Source organism: Chaetodon auriga, chromosome 5 (assembly GCF_051107435.1).
Source record: "Chaetodon auriga isolate fChaAug3 chromosome 5, fChaAug3.hap1, whole genome shotgun sequence".
NCBI lineage: Eukaryota > Metazoa > Chordata > Actinopteri > Chaetodontiformes > Chaetodontidae > Chaetodon > Chaetodon auriga.
The window spans coordinates 23,027,656-23,053,738 of NC_135078.1; the positions used below are offsets into that span (position 1 = coordinate 23,027,656).

The window sequence follows — 26,083 nt, forward strand, 5'->3', positions numbered from 1 at the left end:
ATATTTGCGTGTCTAATGAATCAACCTGGACTTTTCCAGATAACCCACTTTCAGGATGGTTTCCTCTTCCACCTCCACCATCGAGAAACTACACAAATATGAACTCCCACTGCTATATGTAAGTTACTGTACGCAGTATATATCGGTTTTACACCTCTGCTTTTAATGATTGCAGATACACTTCTGTTAGTTTGTTCTCATCCTGAAGCGACCGGATGCATCTTTCAACCCATTTATGGTGGAAAAGCTCATTTGTAACACGGCTAACGACAGTTTCTCATCATGACTGGACTCTCTGGGGCCTGTTCGCACATCGTTCCCAGGATAGTGACTCACCTCAGATAGGAAATCTTTTCTGTGTTGGATTCACAATATTTTCTCCACGCGCTCTCATTTACATCGCGCTGCCCTCCCCTCAACCTCGTGTGTTTATGTCAGTGAAAGTCTGAAATGAATAGCTGGGGATTTTCTCAGTCTTACAGCCCATGTTTTTGCTCATCATCTCCACATTTGTTGTCAGCTGCAGGAGATCGCTCTGCAAAACATACTGTCACAATTAAGTGGAATTAAAATGCATTTCCTATTAAGCCTCATATATTACATTCACTGTGAATATGTTGTTCAAATCTCTAATTATTTTTTAGTTTTTTCACTCTCTCCTCATTAAGAATCACTATTTCTACATTTTAGGAGCCACTCATGCAAATTAAATGTCTTCTTTCTCCACTAATCACAGGTAACCAGGTGTCATTAACATCTGTTTTAAGAGCTAATTTCTGTCCATGTCACTCATTTTTGCAGAAAGCAATCGTTGATCAGCTCGACAATCACAGTTTCTCAAAAGGCAAAACGAAAACTTGTTTTGTATCTATCAAAAAAAAAAAAAAATCCCTCTGAGATTTGGACAGTTTGCAGATATTTGGTTATTTTGACATTTAAATGTTAATCGTTTTGAAATGTCATAGTCTATCCGCAACAGCTGGGGGAACAGGGCATCCCCCTTTGTAACAGATCAAAAACATGCGGAGGAAATGTGGATCGTGTCGAGTGCAGCTTCATCACTAATCAGTGTTTTTATCACGAGATCTGTGAGAGTGTGCTGAGTGGGACAGCCGGAGGAAAGTGGAGGGAAAATGTAACAAGATTTAAATATGATTTGGTGAGAAAATGTCAGAAAATGGTTCAAACAAACGCTGGAGCAACTGTGAAGCCAGTCACGCTTTATATTAAGGCTCACGTATTCACCATTAACCACTTCCTTATTAGCATGCTTATTAATGCCATATTGGCTCTTTATTAACCAACAACATCCTTACTTACTATCACTAAGCAGTGGTTAGGAGGTTATTGAGGGAAAACTCTATCTGTTCTTAATTAATGGCCTAGTTGTTGTAGAATATGGTCAGCAGAATAAGGCTTTAATGAGTGCTTTATAGTAAAGAGCCAATATGCTGTTAATATGCATGTGAGTAAGCAGCTAATGGTGAATATGTGTACCTTAAAATAAAGCGTTACTGACATAAAATCTCAAGACTGCTCCCTCTGACTCATTACTGGCAGCAGAGAAAAAGATGACCGTTTTTGTTTTTTTTTTATTCATCTCTAGTGGAAAAAGCTGCTTCTGCAGTGTCCTGGCATTTTATTTTTAACCACTACCTTTCGGGCAATGGCCAGCAGAAACCATTTTAAAGAAGTAGTGATTCACCTCTTCCTTAAAATGTCTTGAATCCCTGCAGCGTCCTGCCGGCCTCTCTACTTTCATTACCTACACATGAGCTTCTTGAGTGCGTTCCCTGAGCTACCTGTTCTTTATTTTAACACCCCAAATAAACAACAAATTAAGGAAGGAAGAGCCTTCAGAGTGCTGCAGTAATTCGTTGTTGTACTTCTTAAAAGCATTTTAAACACATGAACACACGCTGTAATTAGCCAGAGACAAGAAATAATTGATGCTTACTGACTCTCGCTGACAGTAAGCAGTTCAATTCAGTTCTTAAAATACACTGTGTTTTTAATGCAGACATCTGGGAAATGTTATTCCTATATTAAGACGCCTTTCAAGCTTTATTCAGCTGAATGTTTCTTTCACTTCCCAGTGAGTCCAGTCTATACGCTGAAGGTGACGAGGCTTTAGTCATTGCCTCACTAACAAACTTGGTTATTGTAAACTAAGAAACTGTGTGGAAGGAATGGATTCTTATTATCTCTTGTGACTGTTATGTTCCTCATGCTGTAATTTGTGGTAATACATACAAAAGCACTGATGACAGCCTTGTAAATATATGATAGCAATTTATTTTTTAATTTTCCTGATCTTAATTTATCTAAAAATAAATGACAAAATAAAGGACAAAAGTCTCTAAATGAAGAGTTTGATCAAATAATTTAAACGCAGCTGTTGTTTTTTTGCCTGAAACTCAGGAGATGAAACAGAAAACAGACATTGTGAGAGAGAAAAAAAAAAACTCTGTTTCCCAGACTCATTTGCTGCCGACCGATTTGTCGACCAATGAAACTGTTCTGTGGAGACGCCTTCCTATTTCATGGTGTGAAGTTGAAGAGGGCGCCGCATGAATTACTGTCACAAAACACAGTCCAGCCAGAGACTTGAAGACAACTTCTGGAAATGGGTGAGAATGAATTTAATCTTTCTTGGAGGCAGATTCACAGTCACTGATTGCTGCTTTTACCACAGCAGGTGAAGAACTGTATGAGTTTAGTTAGTGTTTAGTTTTTGAATGTGATAGATATTAACACTTTACATGAGCTTGTTTCTATGAAAAACTAAAAAAAAGTTCGCTTTTAGAAAAGTAAATGGATGTGTGTTCCTTTAACATGTGAAAGAAATGAGCTGTTCTGATGTAGAAAACGTCTCAGGTATTTCTTATCAGCCTCAATCTTAAGAAGTGCTAAATGAATCGCTCACAGTGTTTGACTGAGATCACTGTCTGGCAACATAAACAGCATCGCGAAAGCATGTAGTGCACAAAGAAACAAACCCATAAAGAGCGAAGTGCTTGAAAAATAACACTATAGCAAAATATGTCTTCAAGGCACGAAATGGAGAAGTTAGAGGCTACTGAAAGCAGAATTAAAGGTTCAAGCCGCAGCACAGGAATCAAGTGATCTCAAAAGAGAAGCATATTGGTTTTGCATACAAATGATATCACTGTGGGTGGAGGGCTATGAGGTTTGTGAAGAATGACATTTCATTCTCAGAATCACATTTCATTCCCACAGCGTGTGATTGTTAATATCTGTTTTACTTTGCTCACAAGATGCACTTAAAGAACAGCTTTAAGACGTGAGGATAAAATGTTCAGCATTTCTCAAGAGCTCGTATCGTACGGCTGATATTAACAGTATGTGCACCGCTTCCCCTCATGCTTACCCAAATACAGGGGATAATAGGCAGTTTTGCTTAAAGTTCATTGCAGTTGAGATGATCTCAATATTGCCAAATACTGTAGTTTTCGTGTTACAATATCATACAGTGCAGCATACAAGCGGTTTTGTTCATGAGCAGGAAGTGGTTTTGCAACCTGTGGTTTTATATCACACTCAGTCGACAATATGTTCTACAGATTTCTATTTTTTTGTGCCGGTCGATCATCTGACCATTATGCAAATCATCAAAACGGCTTCATTCCCAGCAGCGATGACGACAATTCAAATCCACACTCTCTTTTGGAGTAAAATCTGAAATGTGTGTGTGTGTCATGTCAATGTTTGAAGCTCAAGAGGACCAGAGCGAGACGTCGCAGCAAACGGCAGCCAGCGACGAGGAGAAGGGGACGGAGAACCAGGTACTGTACAGACCTCAGGCCCAGAAAATGTCAGTTGGCCTTCTGGCAGCAATCTGGGCAATTTCCATCAGTTACAGTTAATCAGTGACTACAGACATGACTCCTCAGAGTGAGTTCTGTGTTGTGTTTTCATTTCCCTTTTTAGTGAATTTGAGATGGTGAATTTCTGAAGTGCTGATGGTGTGTGTACAGTTGTTTCATCTTTATGGCTGATTGTGAATTGAGTAATGAGGAATAAGTGATTCTGTATTCTGAGAGGGCTTTGAATCGCACGCACATCTCACCCATACAGACGTAGGCCACCGCAATATTTCATTGCACATACAGAAACTGCAGGAGGTCGCTCAAAGCCAGTGTTCTGGTAACTGAAATGAGAGGTACAATATGAGAAACACAAATTAGCTCATCAAATTTCCAAAAGCTGATGTTATTTGAAAGCCTGGTGGTTTCTGTGGTGACTTCTGGCCTGTCGATTGCATCAATCCAGCACGCCACTGACAATCATTGTGAGAATCGCATATCAACACACTGACATCTACATCACCCACACAGTTTTCCAAAAAAAAAAACAAAAAAAATTTAATCTAGTGGAAATAAACTGAGCGTTTCACAATGATATTCGCTCTGTGGCGTAGAGTGAGAGCTGCTGCGAAGGGGCTACAGTGTGTGGCTTCGAGTGCAGACGTTTCCTGTAGGCAACCATTGATGCATGAACCTGAAAGTTTTGTGAATCAGATCTGAAAACTGTAACTGAAAGCTGAAAAGCCCTTCGTGAATACCGGTGAATTTTATGCAAGATCCAAAGCAACCTTTGTCAAACTGATTGTTTTAGACGCCGGCGGGCTTGTTCCACGTTTATCACTCAGCGACGATTCTGGAAATACTGCGAGCGGTTTTTAGACATTCAATACAAGCATTATACGTGCGGTGGGAAAAGCAGGTGATAGAGAATAACAGTGGAAAGTCAGAGCTGTTAGCTGGGAACAGCAGTGTGGAGCCGCTGCACTGTGACTCAGTAGGGGCTATCTTGGTTTGAGGCCTGCACCTTCACTATTACTCACTGTAGAGGCCTACTTCTCGGAACCAGGAACCACATAGAGGAACTTGATTCAATATGAAACCACCTTGAGCAGTTTTGTTGTACAATGACTGCCTCAGTAATAAAGCAGCCTCTGCGTGTGAGGACTGAAAGTAAAATATTGAAATTGCCCACTGTGGTCTCTTTTGGCACCCAATCTACTGAAACTGATGGACACAGCAGCGATGTGAGATTCCACATTTAAATATGTGACGTGAGATACAGTAATCTGTGATTTCATTGCGATAATAGAAGTGAGTATATCAGCATGTGTGCTGTTTGAACCAGTGTTGACACATAATCTCACAGAAGCTGCGTCACTTCTCTTCTTAAGTCTTCTTTGTTTTCTACGTCTCTTACCGAAATCTCTTCAACTGATGATTTGAGGTCTGCGTGCCTTCGCTGTTTCATTTCTCCTTTCTTGCAAACCACAAATAGTGACATTGGCAATTTCTTGCACTGGACTTCTGGGTAGTCTCACACTTGATAGAACTAATTTCTTGGCATTAACATCCTCTTCCAAGTGACAGATGCATGCAACCACTTTGATATCAGCAGATATTACAAAGCAGTATTTTTTTTAGAAGGTCTAACAATCACCCCTAATGTACATTGTTTACTACACTTTATGTATAAATCCCCTCTTTGGGCTTATGTTTGTTTTTCAAAGTGACATTTGTGATACCAGTGACAGACAACTCTAGACCAAAAACCCCACAAGTCTGCTGCTTTCTCTCCAGACAGGATGTGTAGCGGTTATCTATTGAAAGTAGCGGTAAAACCCTACCCTCTGATTTTGATGTTTCATTTCAACATTTGCATCCCATGAGATGACTCTGTGCCTTGTTTTTTCCCATCTGCGATAATATCGTCAACTGTAAAACAAGTTTCTATATAAGCGCAGCGGACCATGCTGCGTTTACGAGAGCTGCTTGGTTTTGATGCAAACGCACATTTTCTCCCTCCTCTAATGCGTCTGTTTTCTCTACGCTAGGCTTCTCCCTCCGTCATTGAGATTCATGACTCTATGACTGAATGTGAGGACGAAGCGAGGCCCAGTCTAGTGCAGATGGAGGAGAAGGCATTTGTATCAAGCCTGCACTCTTTTATGAAGAACAGAGGTACACCCATAGAAAGGATCCCACATCTGGGCTTCAAGCAGAGTGAGTTCATGACTGTACTTGCTGTTGAATGAACTTGAATTCGAATGAAAATATTCTCATGTGTGGGTTTTTTTTCCACTCACAGTAAATCTGTGGAGGATCTTCAAAGCTGTGGAGAAACTTGGGGGCTATGATTCAGTGAGTACAAGTTCTCTGTTCGACTGTTGTTCACTTTCCTTTAAGTGATGCAAAAAGCTTCGGCGTTGACAGGTGTCTAAGTGGAAAAGGGGCCATAGGTCAGGTGCTGTGACATGGTGGTTTCTACCACGCCGGAGGACATTTGGGCTGCAGAGGTCTGGGCGTATCACCGCCCATGCCCTGCTGTCTTTGATGTTGACACTGTGGGACAAGCTCTGAGAGTGCAACTCATATTGAAATGGCATTAGAGCGGTGCAGCACTGTGTCCCAGGGGGTAAACACAAGAGCATAATCCAGCTACGTGCGTATAAAGCTAAAAACCAAAGTGTTCTTTCACTACTTGAAACCGGCAGACATGGCATTTCGAGGGTAACCACCCTTTTTTAAGCAAAAACTTGACTTGAAAGCAGGTGTGCAAACGCCTGACTATCACTATCTACACTATTGAAGGGCATATTACGTTTGAGATGTCAGAATGTAAATGCTAAATGCTGCGTTTATATAGCGCGTTACAATTTTGCGTCTCATTCACTGATTCTCTCACCACGCTTGGTATCAAGGCACCATTTGAGGTGATGGTCGGAGCACCTGGAGGAATTTCCTCTATATGGAAAGTGAAAATATAGAGAAAAAAAAAAAGATAATAATATAATCAGCAATAATTTGGGCGCCCCCTGGTGGCAGTCACAAAGTAAGCAGCCCTTTGGTTGTGATCAGGAAGGAGACCATGAGCACCTGGTGTGATGAGCCACTGACTGTCTGTTATCCAACAGGTGACCGTGCGACGCCTTTGGAAGAAAGTGTATGACGAGCTGGGAGGAAGTCCAGGGAGCACCAGCGCCGCTACCTGCACTCGCAGACACTATGAAAAGTGAGGGTGATCCAGTTTCCGACTAACTTGTAAATTCAATCGCTTCATCAACCGATTCATAATCAGAAATGTGTCTGTTTAGGCTGGTGCTGCCCTTTGAGAGACACGTAAAAGGAGAGGAGGACAAACCTCTGCCTCCGAGCAAACCACGGAAGCCTTATAAGAGAAATTTGGATGGCAAGGTCCACAAGGCTGAGAGGAAGAGGAAAAGGACTCAGTCGGATAGAGAGATGGATTCTGAGGTGATATTCGTTAAAATGTCTCAAAAAAAGGACACTTTTGTGCTAGTGCAGAATGTGTCTTAAAATGCCCCCTGTATTATTTCATAGATACTCACCCAGAGGAGTCCAGAGGCTGCGTGCCAAAGTGAAGCAGTGATGCACCCCCACCCGGCTCTCTGGGCTGCTGCCTCTGACAGACACCATCCAGACTGCCCCCAGCCAAACAGAGCCGCCTCCAGTCGTTGCACGTCTGTCTATGCCCGCCTCGTCCAGGTCCCCACATCCAGCCCCTGGACTGCTCACATCCCATCTGCTGCCGGAGAGGTCATCTCTCCCCTGGAGAAAAAGAAGCGAATGGCTCAGGCTAGCCTTAACTTACCCCTGAGTCCTCAGAGCGAGGATAAAGAGAGGCCCTCCGTCATTCAGTGCTCCCAGTCTCCAGCCCAGGTGTCTACCAGTCAGAACTGCAACTCCTCTGACGGCTCTCCGGTTCCTTTATCCTCCTCCTCTTCCCGCAGCCCTTCCCCTTACTCTGTTTCATCAGAGGATGGTGCAACGGGGAGTGAAGATAAACCTGCATCAGTCTCTGAGCTACCCCATAACTGTTCCAGCTCAGAGAAAAATACATCCAGCTGCAGTGAGGAGAGCAAGTCTGTGAGCTGTGGTCAGATATCCAGAGACCCTGCAGGACAGAATAAAGACGTTTCTCACACCAGCTCCAAATCCGCGGACTTGATCAAAGCCCACATTAAAGACTCTGCCTGGAAGCCAATCCGCAAAGGGAGTGGGAGATATTTCCCCCATCCTTCCCACTCATCCTCCCCCTTCAGTGTGAAATCCAGCTGGGCTCCAACATCTACCTCTAGTTTCACCAAAGTTATTCCAAAATCTGCTCAGGTTCTGCGGCCCGCTCCCGTTTGGCCAAGTTATAAAACCCATCAGGGCAGGTTGATGCAGCAGGACGACTCGCTCACCTGTGCAAAGAAGCTGAACAACATGGCTCCGTGGCTTTATCAGACAGAGAAGAGGGAGAAATCCAGGACAATGCTTCAAAAAGTTCCTCCCGCTCAGCAGAGTTTGTCCCATTCTGCCGCCGGCCTGCCGGTGTCGTGCATCCTGTCAAGCTACGATAAGTCGGGGAGAGACTCTCGGCACCAGCCTACTTTGCACCCCACGTTTCTCCCCAACAGAATGAGACTACCTCAATCTCAGCTAATGTACCACCACGTCCCAGTGAGCCCGGCTCACTCTGCTCTCATTGGCCCTGCAGTTTATCCATATCCCTACTCCATTCCTCTGTTAAATCCCCAAAGTGGATATAACTTACCTGCCATGAATCCCATTTATCCTCACAAATTATGATTCTTTGTTTTTCAACTCCAGACATCAATAACTGTTACTTGACAAAAATTGTCATGAGCTTGTTGGCCCACTTTTCTATTGCTCGGTGTAGCTGTGGTGAAGCCTTACTTGTGTTTTAAACATTAGCATTAGTTTGCAACACATACATATTTAGGTTCTGTAGCTTCACACACAGTCACCCCCCCAGTGGCAAACGAGCTGCCTTAATTAGCTGATGGCCTGTGCTGACCCTGTGAAGGGAAATGAAGTCAGTGCAGTGATCGTTAGAGACATTTATAGGATCACAGTGAAACAGTGTGACTCATCCAAGTGCATCAAACAGGTGCAGTATTCCAACCGCAGTGCTACGCTGGTGCCTGCTGATAACCTGTAACATCCCTTTGTAAAGTGAAAGAATGGAAATTCTGTTTACACAAAATAAAAAGCAAACTTCTGGTAATCCCACTCTAAACCATTACAGGTGCAGGAAAATATATGTATAAATTTAATGAAATATCTTTATGGTTGTAGCAGCAGGTTACTTAAACTCACTCGGCCAAGTTGAATCTAATATTACAGTTCTTGCACATTTGTACTCTCTTGCACAATTTCAATACTTGGTGTTGAAAGCAAAGAACCCTCTTATTGTACTGTATTGTGAAGTCTGTCGTACATAGTGATACTGTATGAAAACTTTAAGTACTATGTATCAGTGTTGAATATTTTAGCTTTGACATGCAGATCTCACTGTCATTCAAATGTATTTAAATAGAAAATAAGTAAATGATTTTAAATACTTAGAAAATAAAGAAAAACATACTAAAACCTTTGGTCCTCTGTTTTTGATTAAAGAAATGTTGCTGATTTCTCCATCCTGTAAAAAAAAAAAAAAAAAACTATTATATTCACCTGTGTTTAGCCTGTAGTGTGCCTTTTCGTGTATGTCACTATGCACGGCTGTTCAAGCACAATTTAACAAAATAAAACTGATTTCTCTGAATTCAGTGATTAAACGCCCCAAAAGATCTGAGCTATCCTGAAAATACTGTGGCACTGCAATCCCTCTTCCTGAGAATTTGCTCTGACTTCATTGCACTTAAGGCTGTTTTGGAGCACAAACTTTTCTTCTGGGCATGAATGCCAGTTCTGTTAAGCATCTCCTGATCTGCTTTACAAAGTGACTGCACCTCTCTAGGATATGGTGCAACCTGGCTACAACCCTGCAGGTCTGACGTAGCACAGATAAACCAAGAGAAGAAGCTGCTGTGAAAACAGTGTCCAGCACTAAATGTCACTACAGTAGCATTGCCACATCGGATGCAGGATCATATACTGGTGAAAATAACAATGAATTCTGAGGCAAGAGCAATGAGAAGGAAAGAGAAAGAGGAAATCAGGCAAATGAGATTCTGCTGCAGGCCGCAATGTGGTCTGAAACAAGACAGCTGGAGCAAACCAAGCAGATGATGGTATTTCTGTTAAATTCACACTGTCTGATAGAGATACAAATGGGCGAAGGAGAGACACAATTGTGCACAGGAGACATGGTTTGTTAATTTTGGGACTCTCCGTGGGAAACAGATTTCCATGTTTTGATGGTAGAGATATCAATGTCTTTGTGTGTGTGTGTGTGTGTGTGTGTGTGTGTGTGTGTGTGTGTAAATAATCACATTATTTTTTGCTGTGTTCATTTGCATCAGGCAGCATATACTTGCACATGACATGCTTTCATTGCCTGCAGCTAAGAGTTCTGACCTGTTAATAACACCTTTAAGCATATTTCAAGAGCACTTCCTCATGCAATGCAAATTAATTTTGTTTTCACTGAGTTTCATTCCAATTAAATTTTGCTGCACCATCGTACTCTGCCACCACCATTATACTTACAAAATAGGGTATTCATGAGCAATTATAACATATGGTATAACGTGTGTAACGTGCAATATCCCCTGTGCTCGCAACCTGATATTTGTGTCCACAAATTCCCGAGTTTGGACTCACAGGAAGCGCTGGTCGAAGGCGTTGCTAAAATCCCGCTTCCTGTAATAGGACAGGCAGACACTTATACCGGCCATGATAGCAACCCAAACCTTAATCTCTATAAACTAAAGTAGCTGGGTGTATAGTCCGTTTGTAGGTGTAAACCACATTAACAGCCTGAGAAGAATCTTGCCTTACAGACCTTAAAGTGGGATTGAAACTATAGGCGTACTCTCGCGAGAAGAGCGTCAGTGGCGCCAATAAACACTTTCTTGAGTGCATACACGCCGCAGTGTAGCTAGCGGTTATTTCTTCGGGAAACTTTAAGTTTCGCTAAAGCTTCGGTATTTTGTCAGTTTACTTTTGTAAAGGAAAACATGTCGGACGCTTTGTCTGACGGCAGCGACATCAACCAAGATGACAGTCAGGAGGATGTTATGACCCCGGCGGAGCTGATCGCTAAACTGGAGGAAGTGAGCAGATTTTAACACAGTTATCCCCCTTGACAATGACTGAATGTGTCGTCAACCTCATGTAGTCTTTTGACAACATTAATAGGCTAGTTGATAGACAGTCAGCGGCTTCCTCACTGTCTCCTGTCTGGCCCTGCAGGCTTGGCTGAATGAGAAGTTCTCCCCCGAGCTGCTGGAGAACAAGTCGGAGGTGGTGGAGTGTGTGATGGAGCAGCTGACTCACATGGTAAATTAACCGGGGAATACCTCCTGAACTGTGGGCTGTGCGTTCAGACACACTCACAAAGCTGCCTACATGTCTAAATGTCACCAGACGGCACATCCAGTTTGCTGCAGGCCCGTAAGCAACCGCTGTCTTCATCAGTGATGGAGGAAGTATTCAGGTCCTTTACTCCAATAAATGCAGTAATACTACACTGTGACAATAACCTGCACTGAAAACTCAAGTATTCCCACAAAAACTATTCGTAGTAAACTGTACATAAAATATTGAAAAAATGGCTTTTGTGAGTGTTGTACTGTTTCTGTTTGGCAGTACAAAGAACAATTTAAAAAGTAAGATAAGATAAAACAAGACTTTATTGATCCCACACCTGGAAAAAACAGTGGCAAGGGTCAAGATAAAGAGTATACAGGATACAGAATAAAAAAAATCAACTATGTATATGTACATTATGTACAGATTATAAAAGTACTACTGCCAATAATCTTCTGAGAAACCTATCAATGCCAGACGGTGTCCTGACCTTCCCTCCAACAGGAAGCCAACTTGCAGCGGGTGAAGAAAGGTGACGCGAAGGCCAGCATCCATCGCATGGAGATCGACAGGATTCGCTTTGTGCTCAGCAGCTACCTGCGCTCTCGTCTGCAGAAGGTCAGTCAGGTCGCCAGCACAGCGTGCGAATAAAGCTCTCACCATGCCCGCTGTTAAAATGACCTGATGTTTGCGTGTCTAGATTGAAAAGTTTTTCCCGCATGTCCTGGAGAGAGAAAAGTCTCGAGGGGATGGAGAGCCGTCGCTGCTTTCGCCCGAGGAGTTTGCCTTTGCCAAAGAGTGAGTGTGGTAGAATAATGTCAGAGCTGTTCGTGTCAACTGGTGCTGTTTTTGTGACGCTTTGGGTAAAATTACATCTGGCATGCAGGTACTACGCTAACACAGAGACCTACCTGAGGGCTGTAGCTCTGAAGCGCATGCCCCCCAACCTGCAGACCATGGACATGCTCAAAGCAGGTAAAATCTCATTTTATTCTCTGCATTTTTACCTCACAGCCTGTCTTTATATCTGTTCTGGCTGATGGTGCCATTTGCTCTGATTCGTGTTGTACTGAAACTCCAGTGCCCGAGCCATGCTTGGACTCCTTCGTGTTTCTGCGAGTGAAGGAGAGGCAGGAAAACATCTTGGTGGAGCCTGAAACTGATGACCAGAGGTACATTTCATCCCAATTTCTCTTGAGTTGTTACTCTCAAGTTCCACTAGGTGGCGGTGTTACCTTTTCACATTGAGTGTTGTTATATTTTTGTGCATAGACACTGAAACACTGATATCTCCACTCTTGTCTCAGGGAGTATGTTGTGGATCTTGAAGAGGGATCTCAGCATCTAATGCGCTATCGTACTATAGCTCCACTTGTATCAAGTGGAGCCGTGCAGTTAATATGAATGTCGAGGTAAGTCACAGTGAGTTCAACGGTGTCATCTTCCTCATTAACTCCATGCTGCCCTCACACCCGCTTGTACAGACATCTGCTAATTCATTTCTGCAGATCTTACATAAGCAGACATCTGGATGTATTTTTAGCTCTTTTTTTGCACTGTTCATTGTCTCTCGGTAACAGATTATGGAAGGAAAAGTGACTCTTTTAAGAACCACAATGTGTTTACAGTAAAGCAGACTCGTCATTTCACAGACATGCAGTTGAACACAGTTAACACGTAGCACTTTTTACGTTGCAGGTTAGCGTTTTTGGCTCCAGGTGGTCAGAAAACGAGCAGTGCCTGTTTTTGCCACATAGCAGTGAAGAGGAAGATCAACCTGCAGAGATTACATCTGGAAAGGCACCCATCTGTCTCTGTTGTCAGGATTAAGGACTAACTTGTGGGACGTGAGCACAGACATTTGTGGCACCGCGTTTAGAAGTCGTTACTGACACCGAGAGAAGCGCATGCTGACAAACGAACCGTGTTCACCAAAGCTGCTTCTGCAGTGCTGTGGCGTTATTTTTGGATCTTTTTAATCACGTCACAACACAACTTTGGTTACATAATTATAATGTATTCTGGTGTGTTGGTGTTTGTGAGACTGGGAAATACAAATCTAGTTACTTTATCCAGATGACTCACATTATTGGCCTCTTTCCTCTGCTGCTCAATAACAAGATGCGTCAAATGACCTCAAGGTGAAATTTCATCAGTTCACTCGGCATCATAGCACATATCATCCCAAGGTGCATGTGTTGGTGTGGGTGTATGTTTGACAGAACATTGTTTCTTCTGGACATATTTTAATGGCGTTCACCCTTAAATGAAAATGCATCACTGTCATTAGAAATGCTAGAAATCCTGTTGATGGGAACTTGCTGTCAAATCCAGAATTCTGTTATTTGTGCTTAAGGTCAGGGTGAATACTCCGTTCTGATTGGCTGCAGTGTGTTCGTTCATTCCTGATAACAGCTAATAAGTAGCTCTAATGATATTGTTGCCTGCTCTAAATCAATGTGCATCGTATCAGTCTATCTAAAATGAGTTTCCATGATAGCAGGGACGCGTCCATTAACAATTTATTGCAGCACGTTAACGTCTAACATCATTTTTTAACTGATTAAAATGAGCATGACGAGATGTGACTACAGCATGAAAAAGCTCGGTGCATTCAGTCCGCCTGCTGTTTGAAAAATGTTGGGAGCAATACAGGCGCCATCAAAACAGCCTTGTTAATGCAGCATTGCAATACGTCCAATCTGGCCTGCAGACCTCTGCAGGTTTTGGCATCGACTGGCTGCAGACACCTCGACAGAAATAAATTAGATAAACAAAACTCTACTTCAGGCTGCTGCTGACAGAATACGAGGCCTGTCGTATGTGAAAATATTAATAGCTAGTACTACTTGCTACTCTTGTCAAACATACAGTCAAATTATATAATGTTAGTCAACAATATGCGATGTTACTGACCTCGAATCTCGCCAGCACAGTGTTAGCTGTCAGGCTAATGGCTGAGCTGACAAGAAATATCTCCTGTTGCCATGTCGTGTCCAAGGTTCGTCCTATTTACTGGAGCAGTGAACAATGTTTCCATTGCATAAGATCTTAATGGCATGGTAGTAATTGCTCCTGGTATTTCAGGGTTTGTTCCGGGCCAAACTGTCTGGTGTTAAGGGAAATTTTTTTAACTTTGGCAACTGATCGTGGCATCAGCGGGAAAATGTCCTGCGAGGTGTTCTTTATCAGGAATTAATGGACTCCCCCACCGCCCATTAAACCCGGTTAACGGACCCCTCATCCCTTCAACGCTGCACCGCTTCACAAGTTTAAAGTTTCTTTTGAGTGTGTTTTTAGTTTTAGCCTAAAAGGATGTGGGACATTGTCTTTTCTTAGACGTGATTGTTGTAATAGCATTGTTATGTAAGCGTTTCAGAGGGAGCAATCAGTGCTTATTGTTTGCCCTCACACAAATTGCCCAGCAATTGGAACTAATAAGGGACTGAGGGAGTGTGGGCTTCACAAAACTGAACCACGGGTCAGCTGAATGTCGTCTGCTGCTCTGCACTGCTGATCTGGCTAATGTGGAGGCTTATACAGAACGAATGCTATTCATGATAAAATGCTGGAAAATGAAAGCAGGGTTGTCTCAGACCTTGAAAGTGTTGATTTTTGAGAAGAATAAAAACTTTTATAAATGATGGAGTGGTGATTTTATTTTATCAACGCACCACCGAACATCGTCGTGTTACCTCAGTCAGCCTTACGTGCAAATCTTAACCAGTAACTCTTTGTACACAAGCTGTGAGGTCTTCATTCGTCAAGATGTCCTTAAGTTTGGTGTCCAAATACATCTCAGGAATTCTGGAGCTCGTTTAACTCAGTATGTACATGCTTGGATTAATTCTTGAATAACTTCCTCAGCATGCTGAGAGTCGTTTGTAATCCGGCTCTCCTCGGCTTCACGCACTGTTCGTGCTGATCTGTGGGGCAGACATTCCTCCTCAGCACAGGGGCCAGCACGGTGCTTGGATCCAAGCCTGGGTCTCAGTGGGATACATGTCCATTGAGAGGTCTGAGAATAGAGCTGGGGATGACTGGAATAGTTTCCACAGTGCAGTGTAGAGTTACATACAAGCCTGCATGTACTTAATCTCCACATCAGCAGTGCACAACACAGTTCTGAGGTGACAATACAGACGTTTGACCTAAATCTTGTCGGCTAACACACAGGAGTTTTTACCTGGAACCTTACTGTAAATGAATCGATATTGCATGCAGGTGTAAAACAGCAGTAGAAGAAGAGAAGACCACAAGACTTGGCTGATTGGTCAGGAGAGTAGAGAGGGTGGAGTTATGTAGCATGACATCTTAACGAGGGAGTACAAATAAGATTCTGTGCCAGACTCCAGCAGGCAAAGTGAGACCCCAGACGACAAGTAAGTAAGAGTTTAAGAAATATTTGAGACTCCTCGTGGGTTTTGTTGTGAGGTTATAGTTGCAGAATTGTACACACATTGCACAGATATTAATATATTTTTTTTCTCTTTTCCAGAACTGAGGATCCTTTTCCTATCACTCAGCACCAGACTGCCAGTATGGAGGTGTCCAGTACAATGTAAGCACTTCAGTGTGTGGTGATTCTGCTGCATTATCTTGCATCACTTTAATCTGAATTAGCACATTTGTGGTTATTCTTGTGATGCATTCCTTAATGCAGCTCACAACCCAGATACAGCACAGTGTCAGTATGTGCAAACTCTGAATCAGGCGTGCAGGGCAGCAATCTTTACTGAAATCACTGTTCATCTCTTGAAAGTGTCCTGCCAGTGGTTGGCCTCAGGTCAACGGCCCAGTCAGCTGGACTCGAAGAGATCGCTGTTAGGCTGTGTCTCAACCAGCGGAAACAACTGTGTCCTCATGTTTGGGTTCCCCTCCTGAAGCCCCAGCGGCCTTGCATCCGTCCTGCACTTTCAGATCAGCTGCCCTCTGACATCCTGAGCCAAGTCTATCTCACCTACCCTCTCCCGTTTTTCTTGGATGACTTGGACGATGATGAGGTTTTGCTCCCAATCAAGAACAAACGGGTGGTTTTCGCTGACTCACAGGGATTGTCTCTAACAGCCGTGCGAGAGTTTTCTGATGAGGAGGAGCAGTCTGACCTCAACCCGTTACCGTCGCTGCAGGGTTTAGGGAGGATGACAGAGGATGGCTACAGCTGCACCGTCAGCACCTGCTGCCCGGGAACACAGCTCAAACTGGGCTTCCCGCAGCCCTCCGCAGATTTCCAGGCCTTCCGTTCCAAGCTGGCAAAGAGCATGGTTATCCTGGAGAACTGCAGCATCGATGAACAGGCCCTCAGAGGCACCGTCCGAGTCAAGAACATCAGTTTCCAGAAAGATGTGCGTGTGCGCATCACCTTTGACTCATGGCAGAGCTACAGAGATGTGGCCTGTACGTACCTGCAGAAACGCTTCGGAGGACCTCAGACAGACATCTTTGAATTTGACATTGCTATTCCGAAAGTGCTAGATGCAAAAAGGAAGGTCGAATTCTGTTTAAGTTACTTACCAGGCGGGCACAGCGAGCCTTTCTGGGACAATAACAACGGACAGAATTACAGCATTGATGTGTGTGTGAGCTCACATCTCTGTCGCGGGAAGAATCTGAGTGAAAGGGCGTGAAGCGCTCGACCCAGAAATGATCCCTAGCCTTCTCAAACATAACACATCAGACCCGTGTTAAGTCAAAATGGATATCTTTTATTACATTTGCATTGTTTTAATTTTGAATTGGACGTCTCAATATCATTTTTTTGGGTACGAAAACTTTTTTAACGGGTCGGTTTTGTTGCGTTACTTCTTTTACGGCTTTCTTTCACATTCAGCATCGAACATGTGTTCCAGTCTGTCTTGTCATGGCTTACATTTTGGCCACTCACGAACACATATATCACTGTTGTGTAACAGGGAGGGGATCCCTTTCACATGGGGCATTTGTGGGATTCCCATATAGGTCAGAGATTACCAGGCAGGGACAGGAGCCCCATAGCAAGATAGAAGCTATTCTTAGCTCAGCTCAGTTTATAGAGTCCGGCCTGGCTGACACAGACTGATTGCAGGGAACTTTGGGATACCATCTTCCCCATTACCTTTGTCCTAAAACCCCAACACACTAGTGGCCCTGCATTCATTGTCACATTGTGTTCAATGTCCCATTGCACCATATTTTTCTGTAGTAAGAGTCTGGCGTGCAACATTTAGACACTGTCTAATTAAGGATTGCAATGAATTTCATAATCAGAACTCTACAATTAGCTTTTTAAGGAGCATTATGTTTTCAGCAAGGATGCTGAAAACTAGTCCAAGCTACAATCTAGCATCAATATTAGACATCTGGAAATCTGAGGGGTTTTTTAAAGGGAAAAAAAAACATGTGGCAGTGACTTTATAGAGAGAAGTAAACTGTCTTTGTTTTGACCTCTATAATCTTTAAAACCAACGACTGATACAACCAGTGAGAAATCACATCAAACTAGAGGTCCAGCATAACAAAAAAAATGAAATCTAACACATTTTACGGGGAAAAAAGGAAATTCAACAGTTTTGAAAAAGATATTCAGAAAATGGCACAAAGACACCAGAGAGTGCAGATGACTCTCGACAAATAGGGAGCAGGGAGTTTGTCCGGTCTTCTAAAGCCTATCACGTCTCAGTTATGTTTTGTTCAGCAGTCATGGGTGGATGTTTACTGGATTTCCAGCTGTGATCAAGATGAAGTTCGGCGATGCATATTGTGAAAGTCTTTTATTTAATACTCGCTATTCTAGTCCAGGCAGGAGGGAAGAGAGACAGCAGCATGCACACACCCCGTGAGGTGGGCTGTTTCCACTGCGTTCTGACCTACACGTGATGGTCTCAACCGTTTCATTTCATGTGTCTGTCGGTGTTGTATTCTCACACACGCCCAGGTCTGTCCTCAGCGTCCCACACTGATGTTGCACACCTTGCAGCTGGGGTCTTTCTTGGCATTGGCTGTGGTCAGGCTCTTAAGCTGGTGGTGCCCACTGATCTGCTCCACAGTGCCCTGATCCAGGTGAACCGGCTCCGTGAAAAGCACCTCGAGGATGACGTCACTGGCGTGGCAGTACAGAGGCTCCTCCCCCGGCCTCTGGGGATCGGTGTACGTCAGGAAGGGGTTGGAGGCCAAGTCCAGCATAGGAAGACGGGTGCGACAGAAGGTATCTCCCTCTGAGCCAACGGGGGCCAGCACCAGCACCACATAGTGGTAGGCTGTGTACATACAGTAGAAGTCTGCAAAGTACAGGCTGACGTTGGGGTTCAGCAGGTGACCGGCTGGGATCTGGAAACGCAGTGGGCCGTAAGGGGAGTCTTTGGGAGGGAGGCCTGTATCAAACTCTGTGTTGCAGCTGAAGAAGACTCCTTGCAGTTTGCCGTTGATAGGAGAACCATGACTTCCACTGCAGTCTTTAAGGGCTGGACGCATCAGGCCTCCACATTCCCTTCTGATCCAAGATATGAAGGCAAAAGAAATATGCTCTCTTGACATGGGGTTGATGACAAAGTCAATCACTCTTGTGTCTATAAACTACATAAAAAGCTCCAATGAGCAAGCAGTTAGCTTAGCTTAGCAGAAAGACTGTAAACGGGGGAAACAGCTACCCTGGATCTGTCCAAAGGGAACAAAATCATCTTATCAGCACCTCTAACGTTTGTTTAATCAATGCAAAATCCGACGCTGTGCTCTGTGTCTTCACAGCAGGTAATGTGCCAGACTATGTCACGGCCGGGTGCAGTCATTTCAATTGGTGGATTTTGTTACCTTTGGACATAGCCAAAGCATGTGTGTTTTCAGTCTTAGCTAACCAAACAGCTTCCTATTTACCATGCAAACATGACTGTGGCAGGCTATCGATCTTCTTATTTAACTCTCAACGAGGAAGCAAATAACCATTTGCTACTTTCCCATTGATTGGTGCTGGAATTGCTTTGGGTATATAATGAAGAGATAAGACTGCAGCACTGACCTGACGTAGTCGAAGTAGTCTGGTTGCTGGTTGCGATAAAACACAGAGAATTTCAGCAGCCTCCCTGAAGAGCCCTTCGCCTTGTCAAGAAGCTGCTGCAGGTGTTCCATGGCATAGTCTGCAAAGTTGATAGGAATTTTCAAAAGTCTGCACCACTTTGAAATGCTAATGACTTCTCTGTGCTGAGGCACAATTGTTTTTTTAGCCACTTCTGCACACTGCAGTTCTCTGTTCTTATCTGCTATCGCTTTAGTTACAGCTCCCAAACTCCATATAATACATCATCAGTGTTACTTTAGCTATTAGGCATGGCGTGTCATACCCCCGGTGCAGAACTCCACCACCTGGCTCCACTCTGACACCAGGTAGTCACCGTCTGGCTGTCGGACAGCAGTTTGGACGGCAACGCAGTATTCTGTCCGCGGGCTGAGGAACCAGTGTCCCCTCACTGCCATGGGAAGAGGCACAGCCTTGGCCACCAGCTTGGTTGGGACATCCTGAAGGACGAAGCAGGAAGGAGTTGATATCAGGGACAGGATGCAAGGCTATAACAGGCTGTTTAATTTACATTTCAAAACAAATGCTAATGCAATTGTTAAGTCAACCATTTCCCTCCATAAACTCTGCCGTATTAACATGATATTCCACTTCAAGCCCAAGGTGCTGTAGCTAGGAAACATTGAATCAAATCAGCGGCTTTGTTTTGGCCAAGGCCTCTACGAAGCACGGCTAATTAGCACGGGCTCAGAGGCCCATATATCCATGGCAACATCTCTGATGCAAGTTTGTTTGTGCCACTTTGTGTATCAGAGGGTGAGAACACATCTTCCACTCAGGAGCAACTCACTCAGTCCTTCCTCTGCTTTGACTTCACAAAAGCACTTTTTCAGATATTAAATACCAGCTGCAACAATGGGCCATAATTACAGTCATTCAGCTATTTTGCATCTGAAACGAAGGGAGACCATAAATGTTCAGCTTCAGGTACTGGAGCTAAATTTAGACACCACATTGATTATTTAAATGCTAATAACATTTGATTGTGGGGATTCAACCAATGTTGAAAAGGTAAAAATTTTCCTTTTGCAATATTTTATGATGTTAAGCAGGCATGTTTACGATGTTCACTTCCTCAGTTGTTTATTAGCATGCTAACATTTGTTAATTAGCATTATTAAGGGCCATTGAGGCTAATGGGAAAGCCATTATTTCTGCGGGTATTTGTTCATATTGGATACATTGAAATTAACTTGATAATGGAAAAGATGAAAAGCCACCAAAGTTATCAGGAGTAATCCTGCAGACATGTCATTGCATAACTTTTCATGTCAGCCTCTCCAAGAGCAAGACATTTCTCTAAAAGCCAAAAATGTCAAACTCACGGTGGGGCTAGAGGTGAAGTCAGAGGATCACTAAAGTCATTAGTACTTCATCTACTGGGGACCATGAATGTCAGTATGGAATTTCATGGCAGTCCATCAAAGTTGTTGAGATATTTTAGTCTGGACCAAACCACCCTACAGACTGAATGTGCCATCCCTTGAGCCACGCCTGACTAAAACTAATCTGTAAACATCCTTATATCACATGAAAGTACATGCTGTACGTGCAAGAGATACAGTTGATATGCAGATCTGGGGGACAGCAGATGGAAAGTAGCTGGTAGCTAAATGCAGTACCAAGCGTCTCCTTGCTGTCTGAAATTAATAGTTTCTGACAAGTCTGTTTATTTATTTTTTTTTAAAAAAAGATAAACTAAATTGCTGCCTTATGTCTGAGCAATTTGTTAACATGAAAGCCGTTCTGTGCTGCAGATGAATTTGTCAGTTTTTGTCCACTTTTAGAGGAAACAATGTACAAGTGAGTCACTGGCCTGAAGCTGTTGACTGCACTCATTTTCCTTTTTCGCCTGTATTCGAAGTGACTGAAAGGGCGCAACCGCTGTTTTCTGTGTTCAGAATAATGCAGGATATCATAAGGCGGTTAGACGCATCTGTTGACCCAATGAGACCTCAATAAAATGCACATGTTCCTGTCTCATTTCAGCTGTCCATTACAGTACGGGGACCTCTTCATCATTCCTATGGGGAAAATTGATGCATGTGAATCTGGAATATGAGCAGCAGACACAATGAAGGGATAGACAGACGCATGCGGGGGGAGGATAGATGAAGGTGGTGCAGCAGTTTCAGTATGTCAGACCCTGTGTTTAAAGCGATTGGGGTCCCTGCTTTCTTTGCGGCTCAGGTCAATGAAGAAGTGCGTGGCTCTGGCGGTGTCCTCAGGGGTCATATCCCACACGATGCGGAAGGAATCGCAGGTCACCTCGCAAATCTGGATATTGCAGGGAGTGGAGAGAGGGGCGTCCATTTCTGTCATTAAACCAGAAGATAGAGGAGGATAGTTAGACCAGAGTGTAATGTGGGACTGTAATACCAGCGCTGGAGAATGGCAGCATCTGCTGAAAGAGATTAAGTTGTGTAACAAAGAGCTACAAAGTGGAGACTACAGCAGTTCACAAACACCACAGCTGAATACACCTCAGACAGAATCCAATTAACCTTTCATTTAAGGATCTGTGAGCAGGTTTTCATTCACCGTCCTGGTCTTCTCTTCCCTCCTCCCCTCTTGTCTTGCCCTTAACTGACATTTCCCATCATTACACAACTCGATATGCTCCCAGCTGAGTGACTGGCCTCTGCTTTCCCCCGTGCCTTTCATAATCCACCTACAGTAGTCTCCCAGCAACCACACGTCTGCAGCCTCCCTCAGTCTTCTCCTGTAATTCTCAAGGAGGGGGGGTCACAAACAACAACGCCGCTGCACCCGTCAGCACCAACTTAAAATAAAGGTAACTTTTTAAACACTTGCCTCGCTGAAGTGCATGCCATTTTCAAAACAGCTGAGCAAGTGAACTGCTTGCAGCTCGAGGGAAATCTTCCAGCAGCTTTTATATCGTTTGGGCAGAAATAGGGGAGGTTTAAGTCGGTATCAGCTGCAGATGATGTATGATCATATTTCCTTTGTTGCCCATCAATGGTTCGATCCAGGCTGCTGCGCATGGCCCTGAGTGCTGGGCTGAGGGCAATCTGTTGGTCAGGCTGAGTTTGTGTTTGATTAGCTGTCACCTTCCCCCTCACAAACTGATGGTGAGCCTCTGCAGAGTGTGCACAGTGGTCATCTTCTTGTGCCCTCAGACTTAGTGCACATCTATTCCCCCATAGCGTGCTTGTAATTTGAATCAATCTTAAATGTGTTATTGCAACCATAAAAGCATTTTCTCTTTGTGTCTCTGGAATTCCGGCATCTCAACACCAGGAGAGCGAACTTCATCTTCCCCTTATCAAAATCTCTCTCACACTGAGCATATGCTAAATCACAGATGTGCTTAAAATAGCACTTGAGTACAATCATTACGTGCTCATTCTGTTGCCTGTGTGATCCTGCAGATGCCTGCTGTAGCGTCCCCGTCTGACTGTGAGGTCTGTTAAGGTGTTCTCCAGTCAGTATGATGGACAGGCTGCAGCAGCTCATTAAAGCCTGTGAACTGTGAAATTTGTGCAGTAGCTCGTTCACGCCTGGGCCAGGGGAAAGAGCTGCCGCCTCACGCACGTGTGTTTCCACACGTCTGTTTTCCAGCTGCTGTTCTCATTTCTTTACCATGGTGTCTTTTCCGAGACAGAAACTGGGGCAAGAGGGAGATTCTCACAGGACATGTCATCAAAGCGCCATGTCTCCGTGTGTGTTCCACTTCTGGGTCGACTACATGTGAATACAGTTCAAAAGCAGGTTTCCGTACCATTCACACAAATCCCATCGACCTCATTTATAAACCAGCCTGCAAGAGGAAATATGAGCCAATTATCTCTGCTGCAAAACTCGCTTTGATAGCCAGCTGCTTCAAATCAGACATCTGGGTATAACTAATAATTCTAACAGGGATGCACATTATACATTATAGTTTATCTCAAAGTGTGTATATTGGGCTGTTAGTGCTCAGTTACAGTTCAGAGATGTTGCTATCTCTGTGAGACGGCATCATGAAAGAAGCCGCTGCATGCATATGGAGCAGGACACAGAAAGCAAGTCTGTGGTTCAAAGTCATTTTTTTCTTGCAGGGAGAAGACTTAAAGCCACATTTAGATGGCAGCAGGAGGGAGGAAGAAAAGGCACAATTTCCTCAGTACATTTTTTAACCTAAAGGGGTGAACTGGCCGTTACACAGTATGAAACACTGAGAAATATTGTGTGAAGTTCAATAAACAAGCTGTTATACAGAGATATTGTATGACTAATACAGTTTGAGGCGCTGCACAATTAAACCGAGCAGTAAAATAGAGAGAAATGAACACCAATCATCAATGCTGCTGCATGAAAAATCCTCACAGTCTCATGTGAAACAGCGCTGGAGGGATGTAATAAATGCCCAAAGTTGGCAATAAATCTGATTACACTTACATCCACAGAACAACATGCAAATCAAACTCACGCATTAACACACCAACTACTATATTCATCTGTCTTTATGAAGCACACCATCACAGCAGATTATTTGGTCTCCACAACTTCATACACAGGCAGTCCAACACATTTTGTTCTCTGAGCACTGTGTGCATCTTTAAGTCGTCTGATTTAAAATAATTCCTTACTTGTTTGAGGCTCAGATTTGTGATGGGAGAAGATTGCACTCGGGCTGAATTCTGTCTTCTTCTTCCGCTTTTCTACTCGCCTCCTCTGCTGCAGCTGATGATAGATCTCCCAGGAAAACTGATTAGGAGGTGAAACGAACACACAGGCTCCTCTCCCTCTCTTTCTCTTTCTCCTTCTCTCCGGTTTGATTCTCTCTCACTCTCTGTGTCACACAAACACTCTACCTCCCCCCCGCTCCAACTCGCCGTCTCCCTCCCTCCCCCCCTCCCAGTCTCATTTTTGCTGTGGGCTCTGAGGATGATGTTTACTTGACTCATATATGCAGCTACACAGGATGAATTAAAATCCTAAAAGAAGCAAAAAAAAAAAAAGAAGAGAAATTTCTGTAGTGTGACCACAGTGAGACAGTCAACCTCGTCAGCATCACGCTCTCGACAGCCAATCACACACAACACATCACTTGCCAGTAAGACTGCCCTGAGGCACAGAATCCACACACTCTGATATAGACTGAACACTCAGCTGCTTGCATACATGTCACCTCTCAGACGTGGAGACAGTATGGACACGAGGGCTGTGAGGAAAAAAATGAAACACTATTTTTTTACACGCTCCACTGGCTAAAGGGATTATGCTAAGCGATGCCCCAGTAAATTACATAGAGCACCATCAAGACCTCAAAAAATATACATGTGCCAACTGTTATGCCATATGGACTAACTCCACAGGCCATCTCCCCCCAGCCCAGCCGGAGGCGAGGGATGCCACCACCTAAGTCCAGAGTAAGCAGATTTCCACTTGCATTCATTTTCAGAGGGATGTTTTTGCACTCGTTCAACCTCGGGGGACAACTTAATTTAGGATTTCATTAGAGATTAAAGAGACCCTTCCCAGATTAATGGCTATAATCTGCTGCTAAAACAATGGATATGTGCATAGAATAAAGACAGAGAACAAAGGGATAAACTGATAGTGAGAGTGCAGTCCTCTCACAAACACATCATATTTGTATTTGAAAAATGACAAAGATGTATTGCCATAATTCCACAGGCAGTGTGCAGTATTGAAAAGCTTCATTTATTTCTACCCAGCCGCAGATAAGTGATACCCTCGGAATGTAATTAAGCTGCAATCATCCATCATTAGTCATGCCATGATGGTCTGCCTCTGTCCAAATAACCCTCTCCGCTCCAGAGGTGGGAATAGCCAGTTTGTTAGGGGAGGCCTGGCTGTGTGGTGAGAAGAGAATTTAGCCCCATTTACACGAACTGTTTGTGATGTCCTACAAATGACAATGTCCCTTCCCTTTCAGTGATACTGAAGAGTGTTTTAAGATCATCACAGCCCACCCTTTGCATAACAGGAGACCAACCCCAAGATCCCTGCATCATCAGCAGGACCAGACACCACCAGGCTGGAGCGGATGTCCGGCCAATCAGAAGGGATTCATTTCTCCGTCTTTTTCTTTTGGTGGGAGATGCAGGAAGGTACAAGAGCAATGTCACTTAAAAGAAATTAAAGTGTCATATTTGCATGTCTTCATATGAATCTGTGTGTACCAAATTCTGGACACATTTCACAGGTATCTTAATTCTGACTTGATGTTTATGAACATAACATGAGCAGCTTATACGTTTTCTTTGGGTGCGTGGATGAGCAACATTTTTAATTAGTTTACTTGCCGTTTATTTTTGCAGGGACAGCACACAGAGTTATTGAGCAGTTAATTTACATCATGTTGTCCCTAGGCAGGAAGACAAAAACGACCACAAATACACATAAAACAGCACAACAGGCCTACTTGAAAGTCCATCAGCAGGAGATAATAAACAGAGTCAGTGTGATAAAGAGAGGCATTCACTGGAGGTGACACTTCTGTGCTGACTTTAGGCAAAGCTCAAAGCTGCTTTTAAGCACTGCATAAGTTCCAGAGAGAAAGCAGATTTACCAAAGACTGTCTTTCTGAACTGCGGTACCCAGTCACCCAGAGATGCTATGCTATTAATATAGCACTATGTATATTATTATTATACTGTAGATTACTATCCATTGGCACTGTATTGGCCAATTGCATGTGCTATTACAACTATATTGTGAAAAGCAACATTGTACTTGT

The 26,083-nt window shown here is 43.6% G+C and overlaps 4 protein-coding genes across 6 annotated transcripts; 3 read left to right on the top strand and 1 right to left on the bottom strand.

The window, feature by feature from the left end:
• Positions 1 to 2,539: 2,539 nt before the first annotated feature.
• Positions 2,540 to 9,439, top strand: arid5a (AT-rich interactive domain 5A). The gene is made up of 7 exons (XM_076731125.1): positions 2,540 to 2,630; positions 3,736 to 3,806; positions 5,879 to 6,047; positions 6,133 to 6,185; positions 6,959 to 7,056; positions 7,139 to 7,298; positions 7,386 to 9,439. The coding sequence occupies exons 1-7, from the start codon at positions 2,627 to 2,629 to the stop codon at positions 8,637 to 8,639; spliced, it is 1,809 nt and encodes a 602-aa protein (XP_076587240.1). The 5' UTR covers positions 2,540 to 2,626; the 3' UTR covers positions 8,640 to 9,439.
• A 1,425-nt stretch (positions 9,440 to 10,864) lies between these two features.
• On the top strand, positions 10,865 to 14,970 carry gins4 (GINS complex subunit 4 (Sld5 homolog)). Of its 2 annotated transcripts, none has more exons than XM_076731161.1 (8): positions 10,865 to 11,071; positions 11,211 to 11,297; positions 11,832 to 11,945; positions 12,028 to 12,125; positions 12,214 to 12,302; positions 12,409 to 12,499; positions 12,635 to 12,739; positions 13,026 to 14,970. In XM_076731161.1, exons 1-7 carry the CDS (start codon positions 10,976 to 10,978, stop codon positions 12,729 to 12,731), a joined length of 672 nt encoding a protein of 223 aa, XP_076587276.1. In that variant the 5' UTR covers positions 10,865 to 10,975; the 3' UTR covers positions 12,732 to 12,739; positions 13,026 to 14,970. The 2 variants fall into 2 exon arrangements, with proteins under 2 accessions (XP_076587276.1, XP_076587278.1); XM_076731163.1 differs by having other exon boundaries at positions 10,965 to 11,071; positions 12,635 to 12,743; positions 13,031 to 13,125.
• An 877-nt stretch (positions 14,971 to 15,847) lies between these two features.
• On the top strand, positions 15,848 to 17,029 carry ppp1r3c2b (protein phosphatase 1 regulatory subunit 3C2, duplicate b). Its single transcript, XM_076731688.1, has 2 exons — positions 15,848 to 15,888; positions 16,090 to 17,029. Exons 1-2 carry the CDS (start codon positions 15,869 to 15,871, stop codon positions 16,952 to 16,954), a joined length of 885 nt encoding a protein of 294 aa, XP_076587803.1. The 5' UTR covers positions 15,848 to 15,868; the 3' UTR covers positions 16,955 to 17,029.
• Positions 17,014 to 24,139, bottom strand: phyhip (phytanoyl-CoA 2-hydroxylase interacting protein). Of its 2 annotated transcripts, XM_076731687.1 has the most exons (5): positions 23,967 to 24,139; positions 21,520 to 21,689; positions 19,640 to 19,814; positions 19,318 to 19,435; positions 17,014 to 18,795 (listed from the first exon to the last, which is right to left on the bottom strand). In XM_076731687.1, the coding sequence occupies exons 2-5, from the start codon at positions 21,685 to 21,687 to the stop codon at positions 18,249 to 18,251; spliced, it is 1,008 nt and encodes a 335-aa protein (XP_076587802.1). In that variant the 5' UTR covers positions 21,688 to 21,689; positions 23,967 to 24,139; the 3' UTR covers positions 17,014 to 18,248. The 2 variants fall into 2 exon arrangements, with proteins under 2 accessions (XP_076587802.1, XP_076587801.1); XM_076731686.1 differs by lacking the exon at positions 23,967 to 24,139 and having other exon boundaries at positions 21,520 to 21,696.
• Between the last annotated feature and the right edge of the window lie 1,944 nt (positions 24,140 to 26,083).

Bases quoted from the DNA above. Each gene is read 5' to 3' on its own strand.
- arid5a (XM_076731125.1), top strand. The intron at 3,807-5,878 runs GTACTGTACAGA...TCTCTACGCTAG, and splicing joins AGAAGGGGACGGAGAACCAG to GCTTCTCCCTCCGTCATTGA. The intron at 7,057-7,138 runs GTGAGGGTGATC...GTGTCTGTTTAG, and splicing joins ACTCGCAGACACTATGAAAA to GCTGGTGCTGCCCTTTGAGA.
- gins4 (XM_076731161.1), top strand. From the start codon at position 10,976: ATGTCGGACGCTTTGTCTGACGGCAGCGACATCAACCAAGATGACAGT. The intron at 11,946-12,027 runs GTCAGTCAGGTC...TTGCGTGTCTAG, and splicing joins TGCGCTCTCGTCTGCAGAAG to ATTGAAAAGTTTTTCCCGCA. The intron at 12,126-12,213 runs GTGAGTGTGGTA...TCTGGCATGCAG, and splicing joins GAGTTTGCCTTTGCCAAAGA to GTACTACGCTAACACAGAGA.
- ppp1r3c2b (XM_076731688.1), top strand. From the start codon at position 15,869: ATGGAGGTGTCCAGTACAAT. The intron at 15,889-16,089 runs GTAAGCACTTCA...ATCTCTTGAAAG, and splicing joins ATGGAGGTGTCCAGTACAAT to TGTCCTGCCAGTGGTTGGCC.
- phyhip (XM_076731686.1), bottom strand. From the start codon at position 21,696: ATGACAGAAATGGACGCCCCTCTCTCCACTCCCTGCAATATCCAGATT. The intron at 19,815-21,519 runs GTCTGACATACT...TTCGTCCTTCAG, and splicing joins CCAATCGCTTTAAACACAGG to GATGTCCCAACCAAGCTGGT. The intron at 19,436-19,639 runs GTATGACACGCC...TCAACTTTGCAG, and splicing joins GGTGGAGTTCTGCACCGGGG to ACTATGCCATGGAACACCTG.